At 39.8% G+C, this 25,694-nt stretch overlaps 2 protein-coding genes across 2 annotated transcripts; both read left to right on the forward strand.

The window, feature by feature from the left end:
• Positions 1–1,195: 1,195 nt before the first annotated feature.
• Positions 1,196–1,411, forward strand: RB195_000696 (uncharacterized protein; the record flags this gene model as incomplete). Its single annotated transcript, XM_064197172.1, has 1 exon — positions 1,196–1,411. One exon carries the CDS (start codon positions 1,196–1,198, stop codon positions 1,409–1,411), a length of 216 nt encoding a protein of 71 aa, XP_064053053.1.
• A 12,571-nt stretch (positions 1,412–13,982) lies between these two features.
• On the forward strand, positions 13,983–25,597 carry RB195_000697 (uncharacterized protein; the record flags this gene model as incomplete). The annotated part of the gene is made up of 8 exons (XM_064197173.1): positions 13,983–14,060; positions 14,144–14,221; positions 19,915–20,020; positions 21,617–21,758; positions 23,067–23,248; positions 24,154–24,229; positions 24,314–24,431; positions 25,541–25,597. 8 exons carry the CDS (start codon positions 13,983–13,985, stop codon positions 25,595–25,597), a joined length of 837 nt encoding a protein of 278 aa, XP_064053054.1.
• Between the last annotated feature and the right edge of the window lie 97 nt (positions 25,598–25,694).

The raw sequence follows: 25,694 nt of genomic DNA on the forward strand, positions 1-25,694 counted from the left end.
GATCACTCGTCAAGTGCCTGAAATAATCGTTTACTGCTTTTTTCTCCCGCTTTGTTCTTTATTCGGGCAGAAATTCGTGAGCTCTTATTCTTCTCATCAACATCCCTTACATCATAAATCCATTTTACTGCCAACACTCGGTAGTTATTTCCGTCATGAAACAAAATTGCACTTTTAACGTCCTTCCGAATTCTTCTTTGTTTTTTTTTTCTCTGTAAGCATAGTACAACATTTGTCATATTGACGACTGCAGCAAAATGGACAGTGCAACGCACACAATGCACAAAAATGCTCAACTTCAAGAAATTATTGTAATGTACGGTAGTTTTTTTAAAGTTGTAGCGCTCACGGGAATTTTCGATGATCCGTTGTTTCTACTAATAAGGTAAGAGCTGGGCAAGAATTTTTTTAAAAATAGTCTAGTAATAAATAATAAACGTGAATTAAACCGTACAAGTCAAGCTTTAGAAGAACCAGAGGGTTCAGTTCTTACGACGACGCAACACTTTGCACCTGTATGAGTGATGAAATCCACCGTAGGCGCATTCATTTATCATTTAACATTTCGTTTGAACAAAGTTGAAAAGAACTAGAATGGTGTATTCAAAAAACAAAAACGTCCACTATTTTAAAAGTCAAAGAGTGTAACGAATTGTGCAGTTGTGGAGTTGTTGTTTTCTAATTTTTCTCGACGAAATTCAGTTAAAATAGTGTTTTACTCTATTAGGTGAGCACTTTTAAAGGACAAAAGTTGTGACTGGGCATAGGTGGAAGTTCAATAGCCATGTTTTTTTTTCCGAAAAATTATCCCAGCTTAAAGTTAATTATCAGCTAAAACAGTTTTTTTTCAATTAATCCGTGAAAAATAGCCACCTTATTGGCTACTAGGTTCTTTCAAGTGATAGCTATATGCCCTAGAATATAAATTCAAATAAAATAACCCATAATGCACATTACCTGGTGGAGTGCCCTGTGATTGATTCTCGTCTCTAACGAATTCAAGCTGCGAGCCTACCTATTCGCAATTCGCCCCATCCTGATGAACAGGTCGGAGACTTGGGCAGCACCGTCTACGGTGATGCAGATGCTTGACTGAACGAAACGAAAGCTGCTTAGACGGTTACATGGCTACTTTTGGCCTAGCGTATGCAACAATGAAGACATTTACGCAGAAATTGATGTGATAAACCGGCGGATGACACTTGGAAGATACCAATATCTTGCACCGCCATCAAAAGTGGCTAAACTAAATCGTCTTCGCTTCTTTGGTCATATATTAAGGAGACCGGCAGATCGCTTTGTTCGGCAAGTTCTGAGCAGTTTGCCGGCTTCGAGCTGGAAGAAGCCACCTGGCCGAAAACGGAAGTTTTGGACTGAGGTGGCGAAAGAGGAGCTGAGGGCACTTGGATAGGCAGTTCGGGCGACACGTAAGGTTTCGTAGGATATGGAATAGCGACGAATGGATTGATTCCGTGCAATCTCTCGCAGAAGATCGAGAAGTTTGGGCAGAGCTATGTTCAAGGACGACATACCTTGGTGAAGATGCAGCCAATCGCATCAAGCGATAATACTATCAGCCCGCCAATTACATCACGTGGGTCAAGTAGAAAAAAGTCATATAATACTTGCACCTTCTTGTGTCAACCTCGAACTGTTGCTCTTATTGTCAAGTTTCTCCTACCTCATTCATTGATTTTTGCAATTTATTTAGTTCAGGATCGTGTTCCAATCGCAAAACGGTACGATGCTTCATTATTAGAGATGTGCTGTGAGAATAATCGCATTCCATAAGGAATAGGGGATAAGGAGGATAAGGTGCCTGCTGTTAATCAATCCGCTTGGGATGCGCCAACACGTTCACTTCAATTCAGAATTGAGTGAGGCTTACGAACGCGTGTCTAGCCCATACAATGAATTGCTAGGGCCAGTCGATGTATCAAGTCGGTGTTTTTGTCCTCTCAGTCACGTCTGGTATAAATTTATCGAACCCCGGAAGGATGAAAGGCTTGGTTGGCACTTGAGCGGACACGAACCAACCATCGACGGTGAAGTCTCAGCGGAACCTCTTACTGACTAAGCTACGCTCCCCTCCCCCCTCATTTCGATATCAGACATATCATATAATAGGATCGATCGATCGATTGATCTTCCTACCCCACCTCACAGACACGAAATCTTAGCACGTTTTTCAGGTGCATGTCTCAACTTAATGTTGAAGATAGGTATTGATTCCAATCTGCCCCAACATTTCGACGAAGATGTTGAGCAAAGCTGCCTTACCACTAGAACAATGTTGAAGGTCAAACAAACTGTAAGGAGATATTTACCATGAATTCGATGTTAACTGGACAAGCCCAGGACATTTTTGATCTACTCAAACCCAAGTCAGGAAGATTAAGAATGAGAAAAAGCATAATCAACCAGGTGCGCCGGAAATTCATTATTTAGGTTATCAACGTAAAACTCTGACATTATCGGAGATACCGTACTCCATGTGTGTACATACTGCTGAGAGATATAGTATTCATTTTGCGTTAGTTCTAGTTCCACAAAAATAATGTAACGGTACAAAATAAAGAAAAACTTTCTTCATCGCACAAATCCTAAAAAAATATGGATATAAATTCCTGGGATTATTGTAGATTTTTCAAATTACCTATACGCTTCTTCAATAGGAGAGTATCAAATAAACTAGAACGAAAATTTCTTTAATACGGAAAGAATGTGTGTTAATTTAGAAATCCAGGAATGGAGGCTCAGATTTCTCTATTATCAGGCATATTTCATGAACATGAGCAATTTTCATGAGCATTATTTCATGAGCAAAGAACAAGCAATGAAATTAAAAATAAACAAATAATAATTATCTAATTAATTCAAAAGAAAATCTAATTACATAGACATAGTACTGGAAAACAAGGAAAACCAAGAAACAACGACTATTTCCAGAATCTTAAAAAGATATCTATATCCATCAGAATATCTACATCCAAATATTATTATCCCAGTTATTCTGACTTTACATTACATGGAGGTGATGAGAGACACTCTTGCAAAATAGAGACGAAAAATCATCATACACAAACTCTGTCGTAAAATTGCAGAAAAAAAAACATATTGTGGAAAGGCATAAATGTTTTTGTAAGAGGAACAAGAGCTCATTTTTTTCATTAAAGCGAGAAGACAGAGTCTCAACTCAGCCACTGGAAACTGAAAGTAAGCATGAAGCTCTTCCGGAATATCCTGATTCTCCACGTATGACTTTTAATGAACCTCGGCATGGGAATGTTCCAGTATTTGGTTTCTTTAAATTAGCCGCACACGAGGTTGTTATTATCCTGATTCTATCGAACATAATCTGTTTTGGTCATTCGATTAAGTTCCATGGGAAAACGTGGGGATGGGAAAACTTCCAATTTTTGAAGCATTACAGAACCAGAAGTTTGTCGCATTACTAATGAAATGAATTTAGAATATCAAAAAGAAGGAAAAATAGTTTTGTAGGTGATGTAAATGAGAATATAAAAGGAAGTATAAGATAGGTATCAACAGCTATAAATTAATCGCGGCTAGAATTGGCTGCACCAAAATGATGCAGCGCAAACCTTCAAACGCAGCTAAAAGTGCTTGTGTATAAATAATTGAGTAAGTTCGAAATGATGTATGTCACTTCAATGAGTTGAGCACACAGCAATTAATAGACCAGGTTTTGTTCCGCCTAAAATGTTGAGAAGTATACAAGAGAAATTGATCCCGGAACAGAAAATCACTTCAAAAATTGCTGAAGAGGAAAATGCAGCGGGGACTATCTATAACAGTACCTTGCACATATATATTCACTCCTTACAACTCAAGGCTTCTTCCAGGATCGGTCTCTCATTTGCGAGATCTCCTACGGAATTTATATTTTTAAGGTTGGTAACGGTTATAATGATAATACTGTTATAATAATGCTAACATTTATATAATCTGTGCTATTTGAATAAAATAGACTACTCTACTTTACTTTTATAATAATTTACTTAGCAAAAATTTAAATCCATTATTAATTTTCATAGTGTTCAGTTACCGTCAAACATGTTCAATTATTCTAACACGACGCTCCTAATTCAAAAGCGCGTCCTGGTACTCCAGGAAAGCTACGATAGCCTTGAACTTCGCCATCAGCGAATGGATTACAGAAGCAGAGCCCCAATGTCAATCGTCATGACACGCAGCGGTTGAACACGTCCGGCTGCACTAACACTGCGACCCACCACAGTTATTGATCGCAGGTAGATCGTTCGTTGCGATCATGACAATAACTTCGTCTATAATCAATATTTTTCGGGAACGTAGTCTCCATTGTCAGTGACGACGTCGGTGTCATTCAGTGTCGTTGTCGCCTTCGTCCGTCTCTCTTAAAGGCATCACCCTACGAATCTGGAGTGGTACGGATGTCCGGTGGAGTATTCGTATACGGGATTGTAGATTATGGAGAGAAGGAGGGGTGGGAAAGTGATTCCGTCCATTTCTTCCTAACTTCCGTAGAAAACGGCCCGGAAGGTGCGGCTTAGAGCGTTCCGGCGCACTATTTTCTCCAAAGAGTTCGATTGGAGCGCGCCAGCCCTGTGCGGCACCGCATCTTCAGCGCCGTTTTTTACGGCAATTAGGAAGAAATGGACGGAACCACACCCCTCTCCATAATCTACTATCCCGTATACGAATACTTCACATGAAATCCGCACCACCTCAGATTCGTGTGCTACCTTTAAAGGCAGTACACCACAAGAGCGAAAATATTTGGATCCCTCCACACATAGATAGGTAGATAGGTTTAGGAATTGTTTCACGATTATAAGTGTGAGAACGTTTAATTCTCCTTAATTGGCCGGAAAAGCGTCGTGAGAAATTTTTTATTGCACAGAATTTCCTTACGATGCACTGCTACACACAATGATGGCGTAGAGTATATGGCTTCACGGCATCGTGTCCTCGGTGTTCTCACATATAATATTTCAGCATTTCTGCGCTACTTCCATCTTCTCAACCAAATTTTCCATTTTTTCACCGGCTGATGACCATGTTTTATCTATGTCGGTCGTTAGGCCTACTCGAGTTCAGGAACTAGTGGTGCTTGCCGGTTCAACGAGGTGATGGAATTTTTTTCCGAATAAGCTAGCCTGCTTCAGCATCGGCGTCTCCGTTGGCAGTGTTGAGGACTGGTGGACATCTCTTAATTTTGCCGCTATACTGTCTTGGTATAGTATAAATTTTCTTCAAGCTCTTTTCCTGTGCCTTTTCTAACTCGTTTTCTGCCGACGACGATTCGTTTTCACTGCCCTTTTCTAGTTGGCGATGCAACTCTTTTCCTAGATGCTTATTTGATCAAAATCAAAATCAGTGCTACTGGTGGCACATACAGGATTATGCGTGGATTTTGTCTTCCCAAAAACAGGACCTTTTTTTCTTCAGTGTTAGAACCGGAAGTGTCTTCTTTGCAGCGTCTTGGATATTGCTGGGGAGGAATCTGGATTGCCGAAGTTCTTCCTGTTCCGTACTCAAACACGAACAGATACTCGTTGGTGGAATTTCATTCTGCATTTTTCGTCTTTCACACGTGCTATGTTAGTTTCCGTTCCAGGAGCAACCCCTCGACCGTGTCTTGAAGCTGAGAAGAGGTAGACGGTGGTAAGATAGAAACAGACATCCCAAACAGCACTAGACTTCCGGTTATGCAAGTGAGAAATGCTCCTCATCAGAACATAATCAAGCTAAAGTTCGATAGTGCACTACTTTTTAAGCAGAACCAAGATTGTCATTGATCTTTATTCCGGCTAACGTTTCGGCATCGTCGCCTTCTTCAGAGCCTGCTCAAATGCCTCGTCGTCCCACAAGATATGACTTAGGAAACAGATCATTCAAATGCAACGTCAGAAACGCAGACCACCATAGCGCTCACCTTGATAGCCGCAGAATCGTGATGTTAGCGGATCACCAGTTGTTAGAGTTGCGCCGCTAGTAGTAACTGGTAACGATGCCCCCGCCTCCACCCCCGTAGGTCAAAACCCACAAAGGTCTTGATATGGCGCCAGCTCGTTGGTCACAGCAATGCATTCTTCTTTACGATTCATGATTGGACGACGATCATTGGCCGTGATATAAAACGCTTCCAATGTTTTTCGCGCCAGAACGCCTGATTCGCGTGCTAAGATCGTGACAGCTATACTTAACTTTGAGTTCGATAATTTTCATTATTCGTTTACGCTCCTCTTAAGGCGTCAAAGGGGTTGACACCTGTCACGTAAGTGGACGACGTCCTTCATAACATAGAAGCTATGACGAGACCGCAATCACCTGCTCAATCGCATAGGTTGGCCAGACGGTTATCGTTGTTTAACATGTGTTTTGCTGGATAGAACCATTTTGCTGCGACGTAGAATTGTTCTGTAAGTCCCATCTTGACATTCGCGTCGACACCGACATTGAACACCTGTTGATTCAGTATCCTAGACGACGATCAACACATTATCTTCGTCATAGAAAGCGCCCTTGTTGTTCTGTTCAGTGGTCTCTGCAGGAGTGTGGACATCAAAGTTTTACTATCAAGAATCTACTTTCTCTATGACCCCGCCGTCGCACAAAGATGCAACTTGACGGCATCGAGCCAAAATCCTCACCACGTTTCGCTAGTCGTTCCTGACAGCAATGGCGCAGCCTCGTACAGCCTTTTCATCAGCATCACCACAGTCGATGGTGTGCAGTCCGACACTGGCGACGGGGTGACCTCTGATGCGTGGTGCCTGTACCGCAGCAAATGGTATAAAAAATATCCCAGAATATTAAGCAGGGCTGTTGGAGTTCGGTCGACAATGTACGGCAGTTCAGCGCAAAGAAACGGATAGTTGTTTTCAATGCTCTATTTGAGCACTCTACTTTTCAATTTTTGACCTTTGGCGACGTGCTGCACTACAGTATCTTCTCGCAGTATATGGAAATCTTGCGCCAATCTATAGTTCTGCAGGTTATATAACTCGCATGTTCCCGGAGCGCATAATCGAGTGCCTGATTGCGATCAGTGCAAGGACAGGCACCGCGAGCAGATAGCAGTCAGACTCTTACACACGGTGTGAATAAGTCCTCAGCGCAGTTGGTAAGAAGTTTACACAGGTCAGCGCTGTTAGCAAGAAGTTCAACTGCAACGGCATGGTTGATTTTTCGAAACCACCCCAGGGCCAACCAACCCATCATTAACCCTTGCTAGGTCAATGAACTGGCATTTCGTTTATCTCAAACGATTGCGAGTTGAAGTGAACGTGGTGGCGCATCCCAAGCGGATTGATTAACGCCAGACACTTTTATCCTTTATCCACTAAATATGAGCGTTCAAAGCGTTCAGCGTTTCTGCACTGCTGTAAAGAAATAGATTCTATTCCCTGCTCCAGAAAATACTCGCGTCATTGTTTACATAGCATATTAGACCTGAGTCAATTTTTCAACGAAGAAGTGGAGGTAAACGATGCTGCTGGGAAAGAGCTATATATGCAATAAAGTTCTGACAGACTCAGCAAAATTTTCGGGAAGTCGGACAAGATCAAAAAAAGGTGCAGAAATCCCTAGATTAACGCTTTCACCGTTAACTGTAATCTCTTCATCCAAACCTTAAGTGATCGAATGAAGTAAAATGTTCTATTTAAATGTTCTCTCTTACCTAATTTTTGAAAATTACTCAAAGCGGATAAAAAGACAAAATGAATCGAAAAAAAATAGAGGTGATTCTTTGCGGACCTAAGCATTCAGTACTTACTCATGAAAAAAAATTGATGGACGTTGCTGAGATATTTTCTCGATAACAATTCAAGTTGAAACAAAGGTCCCAATAAATGTTTACGTTGCTTGGAATGAAGAAGAGTTAAAAAAAGAGGTGAGAATGAAAGGATTATTTCTATCATGGAAATAACTCATAAAAAGTGGTTATTTTAATGTGCAGGAACAGCAGTATGTCTATCCAATCTTCGTGAAAGCATAAACGGGAAGTATGAGTTCTTGAACGCCCGTGAAATAATGCGCCATACATATATACATAACGCATTCACTAACATAAAACTTATACATACAACTGGTTTAATGTGTTATTTATTTAAAAAAAATATTTTTGCAACATAAAATAGTTCGATAGCCTTCAAAAACTACATTATATGAAGAAGAAAGGAATGACTAAAGGAAAAGTTTGAAAAAAAAAACAGAAACAGAAGACAGAATTGTGATCGTTTCAATTGATCATTGGAAGACAATTCAGTGGGAGATTTACGGTCACAAAACAAAGCAACTCTCAAGCACTGTGTTTAGGAGTTGTTTCTGAATTAAAAGATATGCACAGCTGGTTCATAGCTGGGTAATGTAATGTGATAGGCGAGAATTTCCTATTTACTTTATAGGTGGGTGTGCACAGAGCAAAAAGCTCTACTCTCAGTTACAGGAATGTCGTTGCAGGCGGCTCGTTAATTTTTCTTTCGTCAATTCTCCTCAACATAGAAAAGAAAAAACCCGAGAATATATTCCTACCAGGATTTTTGAACGACCATTATTTGTCGCAAGGATTAAAGGCATCACTCTACGAATCTGAGGTGGTACGGATTTCAGGTGAAGTATTCTTATGAGGGATAGTAGATTATGGAGAGAGGGTGATTCCGTTCATTTCTTCCTAATTGCCGCAAAAAACGGCGCGGCGCGCTCCAATCGAACTCCTTGTAGAAAATAGCGCGCCGGGATGCCCGATGCCGTATCTTCCGGATCGTTTTTTGCGGCAATTAGGAAGAAATGAACGGAATCACCCCCTCTCCATGATCTACTATCCCTTATGCGAATACTCCACCTGAAATCCGTACCACCTCAGATTCGTGGGGTGATGCCTTCAACGACAGTGATTATTTATGCAGCCAAGAATTCAGCTAACCTGTAGTTTCGTGCCGAGATCCAGTTTTACGATGAGGATAGGCTTTCATGGAACAGGTATAGCGCAGTCGGTTAGAGGTTCCGCTTCCTGCACGATCGATCGGATGTTCGAATCCGCCTTAGCGTCCACCAAGCCTTCCATCCCTCCGGGTGCCAGACATGTCTGGGAGGATAAAAACGCACACTTGATCATCGGCTAGCCCCCGCAGGTCATTGTAGAGACCAGTTACACGTTCGTGAACCTCAAACGATTCTGAATTGAAGTGAACGTGGGGACGCATCCCAAGCGGATTGATTGACTTTACTTTTTATCTTTGACCTTTATTATTTAGTTTCTACTATTTCCCACAACAATATACTATTTTTGTAATACATTATTCCAACCATTGTTATATTCCCATTACCCATCATTTTTGACCCACTCAACACAACAACAACGCATTACTCATTTCAGAAGAACCCGAAGCCAACAAGAATTGATCACCAAAGCACTGGAAGGGGACTCTTGAATCTCTGCTTGTACTCCAGTGGATAAACGCGGTGTACTGTATTGTTACTAGAAGCATAAAGCGGAAATTTCTAGAACAACAGAAACGAGTCACTAAAGAAACCATCGGGCAATAATTGAGTGACATGTAACTATTGTTTTCGATAAATATTACAAGCATCCGAGAGGTGGTCACAGCTCGTTTTCAAAACATTGCTATTTTATTTTGGCACGTCAGTGTTTGTTTATACGGAAAAAATGGTCTTCTAACATGTCGACAAGGATGAGAAATTTGCCATGCTCGTAAAGAAGACCGAAAAATCAGTGTTGTGTGAATCCTGGACGTATGTTAATATTATATCAGCAAGTCCTAATGGAGGGGATCCACCTCGCGTTTGGTGAACTTCTTCCTCGGCTGCGGACAACATCGAATCTCGAAGGGGTGAAAAGTGGTGAAAAGTGGCGTTTCGCAAAGGCGTCACCCTATTTTTCATGACGATATTTTTGGGACGATTTCAGTTGGCTGCACCTGCAAATTCGAATATGTACCTACGAATGAGAAAAGCAAATAGAAAGTGTATATACTAGAATCCAGATAAATCCAATAGAAGCACAAAATAAATGTTAGGTATAAGTATAACGCAAACTCATAATTACACTGAAATTCAAGTCATGTGTGTCCCTGATGCACCTCAGCACGTCCTGCACAGTATAGTCGCGTCAGAACAAGCCGAACCTCGATGCAGTTGCAAGCGGCTGCGTTCGAAGCAGCGCAGTGGAGCTAGCGGTTCCGATCGAGTTGGGACCTTCGCTAGCTGCAGTCGTCTAGATGCAGTCGAGATGAAGTTTGTGTAGGTAGGTGATCTCGATCCGAACCGCTAGCTCCAGTGCGCCGATTCGAGCGCAACTGCTTACGCAACTCCACCGAGCTTCAGATCGACCCGACTCTAAGTCATGTTGTGCTCGCTTGTGTGCTTGCAACGCGTGATAGTACTAAAAGTTGGAAAGTATGTACTGTACGTTTCATGTAGTACACGGGGATTGTTGTGCAGCAGATAGCAGCCGTCTATCGTTCACTACGAAAATATGGTATTGGTTTGAAACCTACAGAAAGACGAAAGTACATAGTTAGGTCATGGATACTATTCAGATGTTTTGTTGAAATTCGTAGATCCTTTCTTCTCATGAACTCAGGATGTTTCCCCTTCTCAAAATGTGCATGACTCTCATCTCGACACATAGCAAAGGGAAATGCAGAACTTTCAAGCAGCTACACTTCGCTTTTGAAATTTTATCCTGTCGTTCAAATCTGGATCCTTTGTTCGCTTACAGAAGTTCAGAAGATGGTTGATTCCTTTGTTCAGTGTCGCGGTTATGGGCGGAAATTGACTCAAGGTCAACACTCAAAATCATCTCATTGCTAAAGTCAACCGATATTGTTTCCAGGACTAAGATCTTAGGAACTGCTTACGTGATGAAAACAAAAGCCTATGCCGAGCCGTACGAGCTGACCTTAGAAGAAAAAAACTGTTGTTTTATATGCTTTAGGTTCAGTTCTTAAGAACCCAACTTCTCCGTTACAATGCAACCTCAGATATCAGATCTTTGAACTGGTGGATATTTCCGGTTACCACAGCCGATCTTGTGGATTTCCTGGGATCGTATGAGCAATATGATGACGCTGCACGCCCATGAATGGGCCTTAAAGGCATCACCCCACGAATCTGAGGTGGCACGGATTTCAGGTGGAGTATTCGTACACGGGATCGTAGATTATGGAGAGGGGGATGATTCCGTCCATTTCTTCCCAATTGCCGTAAAAAAACGGCGCGGAAGATGCGGCGTGTGCACACGGCTGGCGCGCCTCAATCGAACTCTTTGTAGGAAATAGCGCGCCGAAACGCACGAGGCCGTATCTTCTGGATCGTTTTTTACGGCAATTAGGAAGAAATGGACGAGATCACCCCCCTCTCCATAATCTACGATCCCGTTTACGAATACTCCACCTGAAATCCGTTCCACCTCAGATTCGTGGGGTGATGCCTTTAGGTGAACGCTCCTGCCACTAACTCTCAAAACTATGTTCCGACAAGTGGAATTACTGTAGATGTGGATATTTCTGAGTAATGGAGCAATGTGATTTGTCGACTTTTCCACTACATCACATCTCGAATGAAATCCTGAAGGATTTCATTGCTTTTCAGAACCGAATAAACATCATTCAAATCCATATAAATTCAAATAATATAATTATTCAAGTAGTTTAATCCAAGGAAACGTACAGGTAAAAAGGGCCGACACGTTTGCCGGCGAATGGCATGATCACATTGCAGTTGGGGCACCGTACATTTCTTGAGAAGATATTTTTAGCATGAGGCAACAAGTAACAGCACTTCTTTCTTATTCCTTGCAAATTCAAGTGAGATATTTTAAAAATTCAATTTTTATTGGAAAAAAACCTTCAAAATATAGCATAATACAGCGACGATTTTGCTGGAAAGCATTTTATCCATAGAAATTGTTGTTTTGTGTAATTCTAAAATATTCAAATGAAGAGTTTCATAAAGAATAAATATATTGCTTTCTGAAAAAAAGTGCTCAGTTACACGCATTCCACTAAAGCTCGATTTTTCAACAAAAAAAAGACGAAAAAATCCACCAAATGTAGAGAAGTCCAATGTTAACTGCATCACTTATCAATGATAAATGTCATTTATTTAATATTTTAAATTCCGAATTTATACACGTTTCACAAATTGGATTCTAATAACAAGAGCTATTACTATCATACTACAGAAAAATTCAGTTAAAAAATATATAAACGGTGAATGTACTCCTGATCCTGGTAACAACGTATGTGTTCATAAAAAAAACTGCTAATATTTTTATCACTGAGAATTTATGGTTATTTCAGTTGCTGTTTTACTCTCACAAAAAGAATCGAAAAATCCACGACGGAGAGCTCGAGATGGGACCACTGGGACTACTAAACAACGAATATTTGATATGCGGTGGTGCAAAGTTGTTTGTACGTTGTCCGAATATTCATTTAGCCTATTTATTTATTTATTTATTGAATCAGTTATTGAAATTATTTGCTGACATCTATAACACAGCACAAAGGTGAAACAGAAAAACAAACTAACAAACAAAAAACAAAAATAAACAAACAGAAAAGTGCGACAACAAGTGTGAAAAAAGGTAGAGGTGGTGGAGAAAATGGTGAACCGATGAATTTTCGAATTCCACAATATTCTACAAGTACGCTTGGTCTCACCTAAACACTTTCCAGACCGTATCCTATCTGACAATCATCCGCAAAGGTTTCCTGAAGGAGGTGATCTTATCCTGTGAACACTTATTTCTCGTCTTGAATTGAATTATTCCTAAAATTACAACTGACAGAGTCATGGAAGGTATTTCTATCTTCCTCGCTTATAAAAAATGTATCTTCTGGTAGGAGTACAGAAAATCAAAGACGATGATGAAAATGGGTGAAACGATGAATTCTGGATTTGCGTTTTTTTCAGGCCATGTCGCGGATTAAATTTCAGAATTTCATGAGCGAATTTAGTGCAACGTCGCTGATCACTGGTCAGTCTCCGATAAATGACTTTTTGTCAATCAAAACTATTGAGAGAACTCGAAAAAACGTTGGGAATCCGGTAAATAAGAAGATGGAGCAACGTGAAGTGGAGTTTTTGAAAAACCGTCCTCACGTAATTTCGAGGATCATTCGAGGTAAAACCACGGACTATAGGGTCAAGCACAATACCGTCAACCGTTGGCGCATGGGAATTTCTGAAGATTTACTCGTTACTGCAAGGATTCGTTCGCCACAGGATATTACAGTTCACCTTGTGCACTGGAATCCAGAGCCGTGTGGATTTCCCACGCCTTTAATGACCCTATATCATGGTATCGCTGGAATTTTCTTCTCTTATTGGTTCCCTAGCGACTCTAAATTCTTTGGACCCACATTTTTTTCTCAAATTTCTACTCTAGTCGCTTCGTGTGGAGGAATTTCAGTGATCCACAATAATCCACAACGAATTTTTGAAACAAACATCCGTGTCGCTGTTGCATGGCACGGATAGGTGCCTGCAATATGTGTATGTGTGCGTTTGTGAGTTCAGCGGGGGATCAGGCGGCGGTGGTGGCGGCGACGACCCGCCGCCGAGGCCGCCCGGCAGCGGTGTCGGCGGCGGCGTTCCGTGGCGGCGGCTTCCGCATCGATGGCGGGCCGCGTCGCGCGCCGCTTCGCACCGCTGCCATCCGCCACCCGCGACCTCCGCCGACTCCACACCACCGACGGCACCGCGCCTTGCTCTGGCTGGGGTTTTCTGTCCTTCTGAGTTCACCACTCTTAATTCTCTTGATATTCATGTGATCCATACACGAATTAGAAAGATTCTAATTGTCCAGGGTTAATTAGTAGCGGTTTTATGTTCCATTATCCTGATCTGAGCAGTCTTAACCTTTCCCTCTGCCACATCTGGACCTTATTCCTTCAACCCATAACTTTTCAAGCCCGTCTCGCCGTTCCATCCGCTTCATTCAGATGTCCGAACACGCCGAGGAATCAGAGGATAGCGATGGTCTGATCAAGGATACATTCGATGAGGATACACTCACTCAGGTAAGAGTTAGGAGCTCTAAGGAACTAAACCCCTCCAAGCCCAATGAACCGAGTGACTACATTCTGAATTCGTTCGTTTTCAGCTGAGCAGCCTTATCGCTTCCGGAAGAGGCGTTCGTATGGATGAGACCCCGGCGTTCAACATGAGGCTAATTGCTGAGGTGCGTTAGTCAGCGATGTCCATTATTTCCCAGGAAATTTCAGGAAACGAAAGATCTCTTCTTCTTTGATTTTCTCCCACTTTTACTAATTATTCTCTCTTTACTGCATTTATTTTCTCTGGAAAAGCTCCAGAATTCATTCTGAACCTCCACTTTTGTTCCAGTTCGTTTTCCATTCATCAGAATTTCGAACTTTCTCACAAATCCACTGGAATTTTCCAGAAAAATGGAGAATAATACATGCGTATTTTGTTTAATATGGTGTTGAACGAGGATTTCGGCCGCAATTATGTTTGAGTGTGTTTTTGTGTGCGGTGTTTTCTTTTGAATGCGGAGTATTTTGAATTTGTGATTGTGAATCCTTCCTGGATGAAATCCATCGTTTTCTCCGTGCGTCCTAATGCTCTAAATTTTGAATCCGTTGAACACACATTGCTTTTTTCCATCGTAATTTGCTCGCGGAGAAGTTTCAATCAGTTTTCCCCTCTTTCTCGTTTTATATTTTGTTTTTGTCGTCGAGCGCCTGTCTTTCACGGATCAAATTTTGACTTTTTCAGAACTATTTTGAGATGTTTTTTCGTGTTTTTCTTTCCGATCCCGTCAAGTTCTCTCACCTTCTCTTGCGTAGTACAGCGCTGCGCTGTGATGCAGAAAGGAGAGCAAATGTGTTTTTCTGTACAGATTCTGACATTTTAGTGTTTTCCATGAAGTGTTTTGTCCTCGCGCCACACTTTAAACTGTAGCATGCGCAACTAAAGGGCGCGCGCGCAAAGATGTGGGGTGCATCGGAAGTACATTTTCGTCGTGAGATTTTTCTTGAGAATTTCGTTTTTATGTTTGAAAGAATAATTTTGTATTTCTCCATTAGCCTTTTCGAAGAGACCTGTTCCAAGAGACAGGAATTATATCCATATGTGCGCATAGATGCGATAGTCGGACCCGATGCTCCGATCTCTTCCACATTTGGATGATTGGCAAAGGGACCCCCTTCACCGTCGGATTGTTTGCGAAGGGATGGATCCTCATCGCTTGCGCTGAAGCACCCCACGAGCCAGACCCTCTTCACCTGAGGATGGTCCGGCTCCTCCCTATAGCATCTATGTGCGTACGTAACAGCATTTTAGTCCGTTTTTTCTAGCATAATAGCCAGAGTTCTATGGAAAGTTTCTCCTTTTGGCCTGCGGTAGTTCCGCTTTTTGCTCACAGAGACATATTTAGTCTCATCCATCTCTTCTCCCTATATGGCTGTCTTCATTTTCGTTTTGAATTTGCGTGCAGCCTCTAACTTCTTTTTATTTGTTTACTTTGTCTTTATTTGCTTACTTTACTTCCTTTACCTCTATATTCTTAGACAGAGTTTCATTATATTTCTAATAGTTTGAGAATTCTGGCGCATATATTTTGTTTTAGTAGTTTCCGTTTGAATTTTCGGTACTATCCAGGCTTAATTTAATGGATATAATGTTGCAGGATCCTAAAATACCGTTTCCAGCTTTATTCTGTATTTGGCTCTTCGTTCTCTTTAATTCAGCCTCTTCGATACGTTTGATCAGTTGTTAGAAATCCTCCTATCACATAATTCACCAGGAATAGTTCTTCTTTTTGTGAGAAGAGAAGAAAGTGCTACAGAAATTTCTAAGGCAGAGTTGGATTTGTCCTGGTAGAAAATTCTTCTAGTGGTTTTTTTCAGTTTTTTTTTTCTAGTTTTTCTGATGAGATGTAAGACGTAGTTTGTGATACCAAAATTACCTTCTAGAGATTTGTTTAAAAGAGGTCTCAATTTACCCAACGAGACAACTGTCTACACTTTTACAATTCACGAAATGAAACCGCTTAAAGTGTTAAATTAAATTAAATTTAAACTTAAACTTAAATTACCTGGTAAATTTACTGTTGAGTCGATTTTTGGGGTTTTAATTTGTCAATACTTTTTATCCACATCTTTTGTTGATATTTTGTTGTTGTGTGAGAAGAGCTGCCCTCATGGATGAACTGAGGCCTCAAGTGCTTCCGATACTTCCGTGTTTCCGGAAATTCTCGTTGTTTTTCGCCGATTCCGCTGCTATTCTCGAAAACTATATTCTATCTAGGAGCGGGGAAAAAACTCAACTTCGAAAATTTCCTCGAACCCTTCGTCTAAGTGTCAAAAACGCGGAGTTTGCAAACAATGAGTGTAAGGTGCAAGCTTGCACAGCAGACCACTTTTTCCTGGAAACTTGACAAAAATGTAAACGTTGATTTTTCATTGCACCCTTCTCTTTTTTTTTTGCTAAAGCACACATCTTTCCCTTTCTTAAGAGGCATTGAGAAGAAATCTATGGAGCAGCAGTTTTCTCAAAACTCGTATAGTAATTTTATGACGCATTATATGGACGTGTACTCTTGTTTTCATTGTAATTGTTGAATTAACCTCACGTTGACGGGATCTCTGTTGGTAATTTACGACGTTCTCACCGTAAACTCACTGAGTTCTTGATCGCTTCTGTATTTTTCACTTATTTACTGTATTTTCACTATACTTTTTTCCTTATTATTGATTTTTTTATTCTTTTCTCTTCTTATTATGCTTCTCTCTTTATTCTTTATTGTTTCTTTTTCAGTACTCTTTATTATATTCACTAATCTATTCAGTAGTATAAATCAGTACTATTATATTTTCACTTTTTTCCTCACTTTCTTCTTTTTTCTTCAATTTTTTTTCAGATCCTCCAGTTGACATTGTTATTGTAATCATTGTTGCTAGTTTAATTACAAAGCTACATATTTAAAGTATATATTAAAGTATATAGTTATGTATTATAGTATATATTAAAGTATATATTTGAAGTTCTTGTAAGGACACAAATAAAATAAAGAATACGGAGGAAAATTCCCATACTAATATCATATTGAAAATTCCCATATTTTAATCCATAAATGTTGAATTTATGAAATTTAAAAAAAAACTCCTTAATATTTTGCCATCTGAGTTCTTAATCTTCTCTGTGCCAAACTGCTGAAAAGTGACCGTCACTCCTACCGGATCCTATTCTGAAGACGCGGATCTTACTTTTGTACTCCAGTTACCGTAGTAAGATCCGCATCTTCAAATAGTTAATCTATCTACAACAAAAGTCATCTCAATAAATTATTCCAATTAAATTTTGTGATGAATTTTGTGAACGAATGGGAAGGAGAACAATTCTTTGTGGAACAATTAACATTGGATCAATTTATTTTCATCAGTGACATTCTAGGTAACTGATACTTATGTGTACATGATGAAGTCCCTTATTCATTTTTCATTACTTTTAATTTTTCTCTTCTTGATCTGCAAGAATTTTTTTTGAAAAAATTCCAATTGTTTTAGGAAACGTTTGGATCCAGGAATACTTCAGTAATTCCATAATAGTAATTTATTATTGTACATGTCATGCAGTTGTATTAATTCCGTATGTTGTAGAATTGGAAAACAATTAATTTATATGATTTTGATATGACATGATTTTTGATTATATGATTTATATGATTTTCAAATTATATCACATTATCCTCAGCCCACAACCTGAAATTCTTCCCAGAAATTAAAAATACTTTCTAGAAAACTACAGCTAAGCCGTAGTTTTTCCGTAGCCTAATGCGATTATCGATCTACTCTAACGCATGTTTAAGGAAGCGCTGATATCGCCTTCATTTCTATTTTAGGTAAAAAAAAAACGGGAAATGGAAATAAGCTTGTTTTTTCCGCAACTCTAATTCATATGCGAGTTGGACGTTCACAGGAAGATTTATCCGAAAAACTTTATTTCCGTCATTTTTTTTTCTCGACGAGAGCCTAGCAGAAGCTTCCAGAATTTGAAAAATGGTGAAGTAATAAGAAAACAGCGAATAAATCAAAGCAATTGAAGGAGAATTTCTGGCGGATCTTCTGCTTTTTTTTCCTGAAGCGTGACATCTGCGTGGGTTTTACGGCAGGAACTCGCTTCCCAGCAGAGCTATGCGAGATATTTTATATTTCTTTTCTGATTATGTTATAAAGTTAAGTAGTTAGCTTTTTCTTCAAGGAATGAAGTCATTTTGCACTTTTCCCTAAGGATCTAGGATTTTTTTGAATATGTGTGTACATACCAGATGGGATCGGTGGGCCAAGTCCAATTGCTTCCCACAATGCCGGTTCTAGAATTAAATAGAAAATGAAAAGTTTAAAGTGCTTTTCGCTGGTTTTCGTTCGTTTAGAAAATGAAAAATTTCTAAGAACATTTCCTTTGAAGACTCGCTCTTCTGTGATACTAGGAGAATATCGATTCCGTGATCATATCTTTTCTTGTTTTTCCTTTCTTTTCTTCTTCTTTTTTTTTTAGTTTTTGTTTTCCAGCCGTGTTGTGAGAGAATTCTATCGATATTTCGATCAAATAACAGCGAGTTTAGGACCGGTAGACCCTGCCCTACAAATATTTGGATACTAGACTAATACGGTCTTCATTAGTGAATTGGAAAGTAATGATAAACTTGCATCCTTGTGAAATGTTTAGTGCAATTTATTTTGAGATTAGGATTTTGACTTCTAGGAGGCGATCCTGGTCGAATAATAATAAATATTAATCACAATAATATATCTTTTCTTTACTGCTCCATGAACATTTGGGAATTGGACGGGTCCCACTATGTGTCCAAATACTCTGTCCCATTGTTGTTTCTTATCGCTTTTTTTCTATTCTGTTATTTCTTCATTAGTTTCCATTGAATTACCGGAAATCAGTATGTGGGAATTCGTTTTTATCATCTCTTTCATGGCTTGAGTTACTATTTAATTAAATGAATTACTAATGCAATTATAATATTCCTTAAATTTTAAATAATTGTTCGTATGATATCTGTATACCTATGTAAGCATTAAATTTCACAATTGGGCGTTTTACGCGAAAAAAAAAACTGAAAATATACTATGTACTACCTAATGTTTGCATTTTTCATAAGCTTTCGGTATTTTTTTTTGCTGCACTTTTTAGCAGTAAAGAAATTTCCAATTGACAGGGAAATATGTGATCGTATGTGGAATCCTTCGTTTTGTTTTCTATCCTGGTAGTTTTACGTGTGTCTCTTTGAGATATTGAATTTCTGTCCGTTTCTCCGGTACGTGGATGATGTCGGTCCGAATTTTAATGATATCATTCACATACTGAAGAGCTTTATGGCAACTTCCGAGGGTTATTTGTGAACAGTGAACAGTTCCACGTTCATCACGTTATTTATTTATTTATTCTGAAAATACCCATAGGTGTGCCACAAAACAGGAAATAGAAACAAGGAACAGGGGAGCTCATTAGAATTTCCCTAAAGTTATACAAAGAAACGTAATTGCTATAAAATTCCTTGTTTTTACCCTCTTCAACTTCCTAGCGTCATCTGTGTTCGTTGATATGTTGCGCTCATCGGTTTTCCGATTCAGAACAGTTGTCTGGACTTTCTAGATCTAAGGCTAAGGCTTAAGAATTGATGTTTTAAATCTCAGTATAGAAAGATTTGGTAAAAGAAATATAGGAAGAAATGGTAAAAAAAAATGAAGAAAACCAATAATTCATTGATAAGTCAATAACGTGCTGAAAAATACGCAAACTCCTAGAAAACAGGATTTAAAATGTGGTCAACATATAGCAAAAACGTCTGAAGAAGGAATAAGCGATTAGAAAAGTAATCTGTGGAGATTCTTTCAGGTGAAAGCTCGACGATACCTTTACGATCACACTGACGAAGGCTACAATCTCATTCCTTGGCGAAACAACGCATGGGTAGAGATTGCGGACGCTCTTGACTCATCTCGTGAGTGTAAAACTTCGGGTATTTCCTCTTTCTACATTATGTTTTAAGTGATCCCACGAAAAAAGACGTTAGAGGAAATTATCGACATTGAATTCTTCTCCGAAGTATTTAAAATTCGAGACGTTTCTCTCATGAGTCATAATGGAAACGCAGAAAAAGCTTTGTACAGATTTAAGAATCTGAAAACAGAACGTACTCAGAGACATCAATCCACCCGACGAAGCAACTTTTTACAACTGTAGTAAAGTGAATTAATGAAATGACGACGCAGTATCAAAAACACACGCAACTGTTTCTAAAACGCCTGTTTTACTAGGGATTCTGCATGTTTTGCCACACCACGACTTTAAGACGCTCTCATTTCATTATCTCACTGGTGTAAAGAGGTACTTCGTCTGGTGAATTGATGTTTCGGATTGCTTTCTCCCTTCTGATTCCTCGAAATGTTCTGTACTTTTACTCACTGTGTTCTTCGTAAAGTACATCTCAAAATCCGCTTGTTACTGGAGAAAACCTTATGTTGAAAATTATTCCGATTGCTGGATTTAATAGGTTGAGTCATAAATAACTTGCATTTTGTCTTTCATACATTTTTCTAGGTGGCGGTAAACAGTTGATTGTGACAGTTGATCCGGGTTGAGCTTCTCTGCCAACTCTTTCGTTGTTTGTAGGCATCACCCCACGAATCTGGGGTGGTACGGATTACAGGTGGAGAGTTTCTATACGGGGTCATAGATTATGGAGAGGAGGGTGATTCCGTCCATATTCCTAATTCCCGTAAAAAAAACGGCCCGGAAGATGCGGCGCGTGCCCAAGGCTGGCGCGCTCCAATCGAGATCGTCGTGGAAAATAGCGTGCCGGAATGCTTGACGCCGTATATTTCGGGCCGTTTTTTTTACGGCAATTAAGAAGAAATGGACGGAATCACCCTTATCTCCATAATCTGCGATCCTGTATACGAGTACTCCACCTGAAACCCGCAGCATCCCAGATTCGTGGGGTGATGCTTTTAACGTGGATTTTGTTCCAATATTGACTTCAAAATATCGTTATCGCAGATTGATGGGCAACCTTCCCCCATCGTGCCCCTTCCCCCGCTCTAAAGTTCGTCTTTCAAGGTTACATCTCCAGAACGGAATTTGACAAACCAATTTCTGACCGCCTGTTCGGTTATCGCTCTTTCACCATACACGCTGCATATTTTTTTGGGTGGTAGCCGTTGCACCATTACCTTCCTTAAATCCCTAAAACATCACATGACGTATGTGTATTTTTCGATTCTCCATAAACAATGTAAACAAAAAAATTAGACGTAATATGGACAACATTAGACTGTCGTCAAAAGACGTGCCGAACTTCTACCTGCGTAGCGATACGAAAAATCTCTTGGTTGGGCAACCTATTGAATGCCTAAACAATAACAACAGATATCATGCACCTGTCCAGAAATTATTTATGACTCAACTTAATAATTGGAAGCGGTCCACGCCGTAGCCATAATCGTGATTAATATGTTCAATTGATACAAGAATTCAACTCGAAAAAAGTAAAATACTGGTTATTTGCGTTCAAAAAACACTGAAACGCAGTTTTCAGCAGAACACGTGAAGACGCGCTGGAAGACATTACGAGATCGTTTCAAAAAAGAGGAGAAAAAGGAGAAAATGACGGGGAAACCGGCAACATGGGTATTCCAGAAACCGTTACGTTTCATACAAACACTTCCCAAGGATCGATTGTGAGTGTTTCCAGAGAATTATCTACTCATTTATTGTGGATTTCATCCTTCCAGACTCATGTCGCTTTGTCATCGCCTTTTATTAAATAAGGGTGGTTATGATTTGGAAAAAATTCAATCCATACACGGTTTTGTTCTTGTGATTAAAATCAGATTTAATTTAAATTTATTGATTGATTAATGAAATTAGTAAAAGAATCCTATCAAAGGTTATTATTAGTGGTGTAGTGAAGCTTTCAAGGTATTGTTTACTCGCGCCCAACGGTTATTTCCCCTCGCCCGAGGGCAAAAGCTGCCGCTACACCGCCGGCGAGCATTGGATTGTCGAAATCGAAAAGTTGGACCCAATCACTGTCACTTTCTTGTTCCTTCTGCGACATATGTCGATATTTTTCTCCATTTTCGTCTTCAAATCCATTAAGGAATTTCCTTTACTGATATTCCTTGTCCTGCAAAGTTCCAATTTCCCTATATTCGTAGAAATAGTATTTCTACAGAAGAAATTTCTTGTTTCATGAATTAATTCGTTTTTTGATTATTTTTTTGAAGAAATTAGTTTTGGCGTAGTTTTATATGTTAGATTTACTAATTCTTCAAAAGAAATTACTATTTACTCTGAAAGAAATGAATGTAAAGATGAGCGAATACTGCGGATCTTTTCACCTGGTTGTTATTGATTGGAACCTATCGATAACCGGCGATCTGCTCTTCCAAGCGCAGTTCTAAGCTTCCGTTCTTGTGCTAGCGTTTACTGATGTTGTGGAAGAACTAAATGAGTAAATTGTTGTTAGTTTTATTGTTTTTCGAGGAATACTAAAATTGACCTGAATTGAAGACGCCGTACCGATTCGAGTACTTTTCGAATAACAGGGATAGTCACTGAATTCGAAAAATCCACAGAACTAGGGCACAATTGTGCACTCCTTTGCGAGATAAAAACTGCAGATTTTAAATTTTATATAGATCCGTTGTCACTACTCCAATAGCGCATAGTCGGGTCAAAATGACATAAAGCACTGCGCAATTGCGTAGGCGGCGACGTGAAGCGTAGCGGTTAAGATTATGGTGGGACCTTTGCTAGCATTACTCATGGCTGCAGTTCGCGACGGTCCCACACCGACTCCAACCGCTTTCTCCACCGCATCGCTTCGAGCGCAGCTACTGCACTGTACTTTACGTCGTTTTGACCCAACTATACTTAGCAATCGTAGGTCCTACGTTGTTACCGTAACGTAACAGAACCAAACATCTTTTTCAATGGTAAATACAGTCTTCTGCTACTACCGCATATAATCCCTTTCCTTCTAGACCAGACGACAGTACGGTAGTGGTGAAAGAGGAACAACAAGATAATGGACATATTTCACCAATGGAAACCGCTATCTCATTCATAAAGCAAGAGATGAGTCGTGTGGCTGAGGCGGCGGCTGAATCCAGCACCGCTGAGGTCGCGACAACGTCTCCGTCTTTGACGCCTCTTTCAAATCAAGGTTAGTTCAACCTCATTTCTTTCATCAAGTTCACTAATCTCAAATTTTCCTCATAAGACGATGTCTGTTTCAACATTTGTATTCACTTTCCGTATAAGAAAACTTCTAATTTCTGAATCCGTGTCTATTATGTAAAATATAGTTTTGTAGAACAAAAAGAGCTCTTACAAACAAACAAAGAGCAAGCAAATAAATATATAATATAATATAATACAATATAATATAATATAATATAATACAATATAATATAAAGTTCTGCGAACATATTTCCTAATCAAATCCATGCCTTTGGAAAGATAAGTACAATGGAAACGAAACCATCGCCGACTTCCTTTTCCAATCACGCTATCCAATACAATCCGGTTACCAAAGAACACAACAAATCTGAGGTTAATTACAGGTGAAGTAACATGTAATACAAAGTTCTGCGAACTTATTCCCTAATCAAATCCATGCGTTTGGAAAGATGAACGGTCACATTTCATGGATAACGAACACCTGATACGCGACGTTTTTTGGGATTCCGTATCAACTCCACTAAATCCACCACATTATCGTGGAGTGATGCTTTTAATGCGCTGTCGCAAACTCGACGGAACGGGACTTCGCTGCGGGACCCATCCGTTTGTTGCAGACAAACATTTCCAGTGCTTTAACAAGTGAAGACCTACTTATGCTACGTCACACTTTTGTCCAGGGTTAAATAATTATTTCTCTATTTCTCATTATTCTCTTCTGGAGCACGCTTATCCAACAAGAAGAATTTTCTTGGATACGGGCTCTGGATTCTCTGAGCAGTAGATTTCGATGGCTCCCTTTAACATTTTTAATGTAAAGGCTAATTAGTTTTATTCGCTTATGATATTGAATAGCTACTGACTCCTAAAAAAAAAAAGCGTTTCCAGATCCATGCGATCTTCCTCCTTCAGAAAAACGTGCTCGAGTTAGCCTTACTGATCATATCCTTCCCTTAAATCCAAGGTATTTTTTTCAAGGAATAAATCGACATATTCTAATTACTACACGACTTTTTCTATGTTGAGCTTTTAATAATATCTTTCACAGTCGTTTTCTTGCCCCACCTATCTGGCAGAGAATAGAAGACGAAGAAGAGGAAATGTTCGGTCATATGGTGGCACTACGACTTTCGAAACTCAATCCGAAAGCGAGAGAAATGGCTAAGGTAAGAAACTGTTCAGCACACGTATAGTTGATGCCAAATGTGTTCAACCGGGTGGACGCGACGCGTCTGCTTCGGCGTGCGCTCTTTCTCTTCATTACATTCCCTTTTTCCTTTGCATTGCTTCAATCGAACACACGCTCGCGTTAACTTGGCTGAATTCATCCTGCGTCCACTATGTGATGCTATCCGCACGTCGATAAAAATATTTTGCGGTAGTGAGTGAAAACGAGTTAGTCATAATTGTAGAAGGTGGGAGATTTGTAGACCAATATAGTCGGGTCAAAACGACATGAATCATGAGTGTAGTTGCGGTGCATTTGCGCACGTACGTGCTCAAAACGGTGCGGTGGAGGCAGCAGCCGGAACTGAGGTAGGGCCGTCTCAAACTGCAACGATAGGTGGTAACAGCAAGAATTTCACCACGCTCCACCGAAGCGCCTCGAGAAAGGCCGAGTACGCAATTGCGTACGTGCTTCATGTCGTTTTGACCTTAATATAGGACAGTAATAATAATTATCAGTAATAAATAGTAGGGCGAATTAGTAATAATTAGTGATAATTAATAGAACAAATTAGTAAAAATTAGTGGGACAGAAATCTTTGTGGTGTATAGCGAATTGTATGAGTTTTTTTCGAAACAGTTCACTCATATTCTCGTTTTTGTGGAATAGCGTGGACATTTTTCGAAAAAGTTTCTCCATCTTCTCGGTTTGGTGAAATAGTGTGGATTCGTTTGAATTGGTCATGGTATGCGAGTGATTTCTGTCAAATGTGCACATTTATTAATGAGGTTAAGTGGGATTAGGTTTTTCCTCTGAGCAACATCGCTTACGCTGCACTTTCTCACTAAATTCCCACGATGCAGTTTGCGTGGCCCCACTCGATTCAAAAACTGACCGTACATTTGAGCGCGTCCTAATAGACCGCCGCTACACTCGTGTTCTGTTGCTAATAGATGCGTGCTCGGGTATGGTATGGAAGTGTGAGTCAAGCGAAGAAAGAGCGCGTGTTGTACAGCGGATGCATCGCGGTCGCGCTTGGTTGAACATATTCGACGCTGACTATGTACAGCATGTAGACTACATACCAACTTATAACTCTCATTTCAGATGCGAATAATGCAGGTATTATTTGAGGTGCAATTTGGCACCCAATCCTCAACATGATCTCAATTCAGCGATCAATGGCTACGCTACAAACACTCCTATCCTTACTACCTTATCGATTTCATGAATCTATTGATTTTTTCTTCTCTTTGGAAGA

Source organism: Necator americanus, chromosome IV (genome assembly GCF_031761385.1).
Source record: "Necator americanus strain Aroian chromosome IV, whole genome shotgun sequence".
NCBI lineage: Eukaryota > Metazoa > Nematoda > Chromadorea > Rhabditida > Ancylostomatidae > Necator > Necator americanus.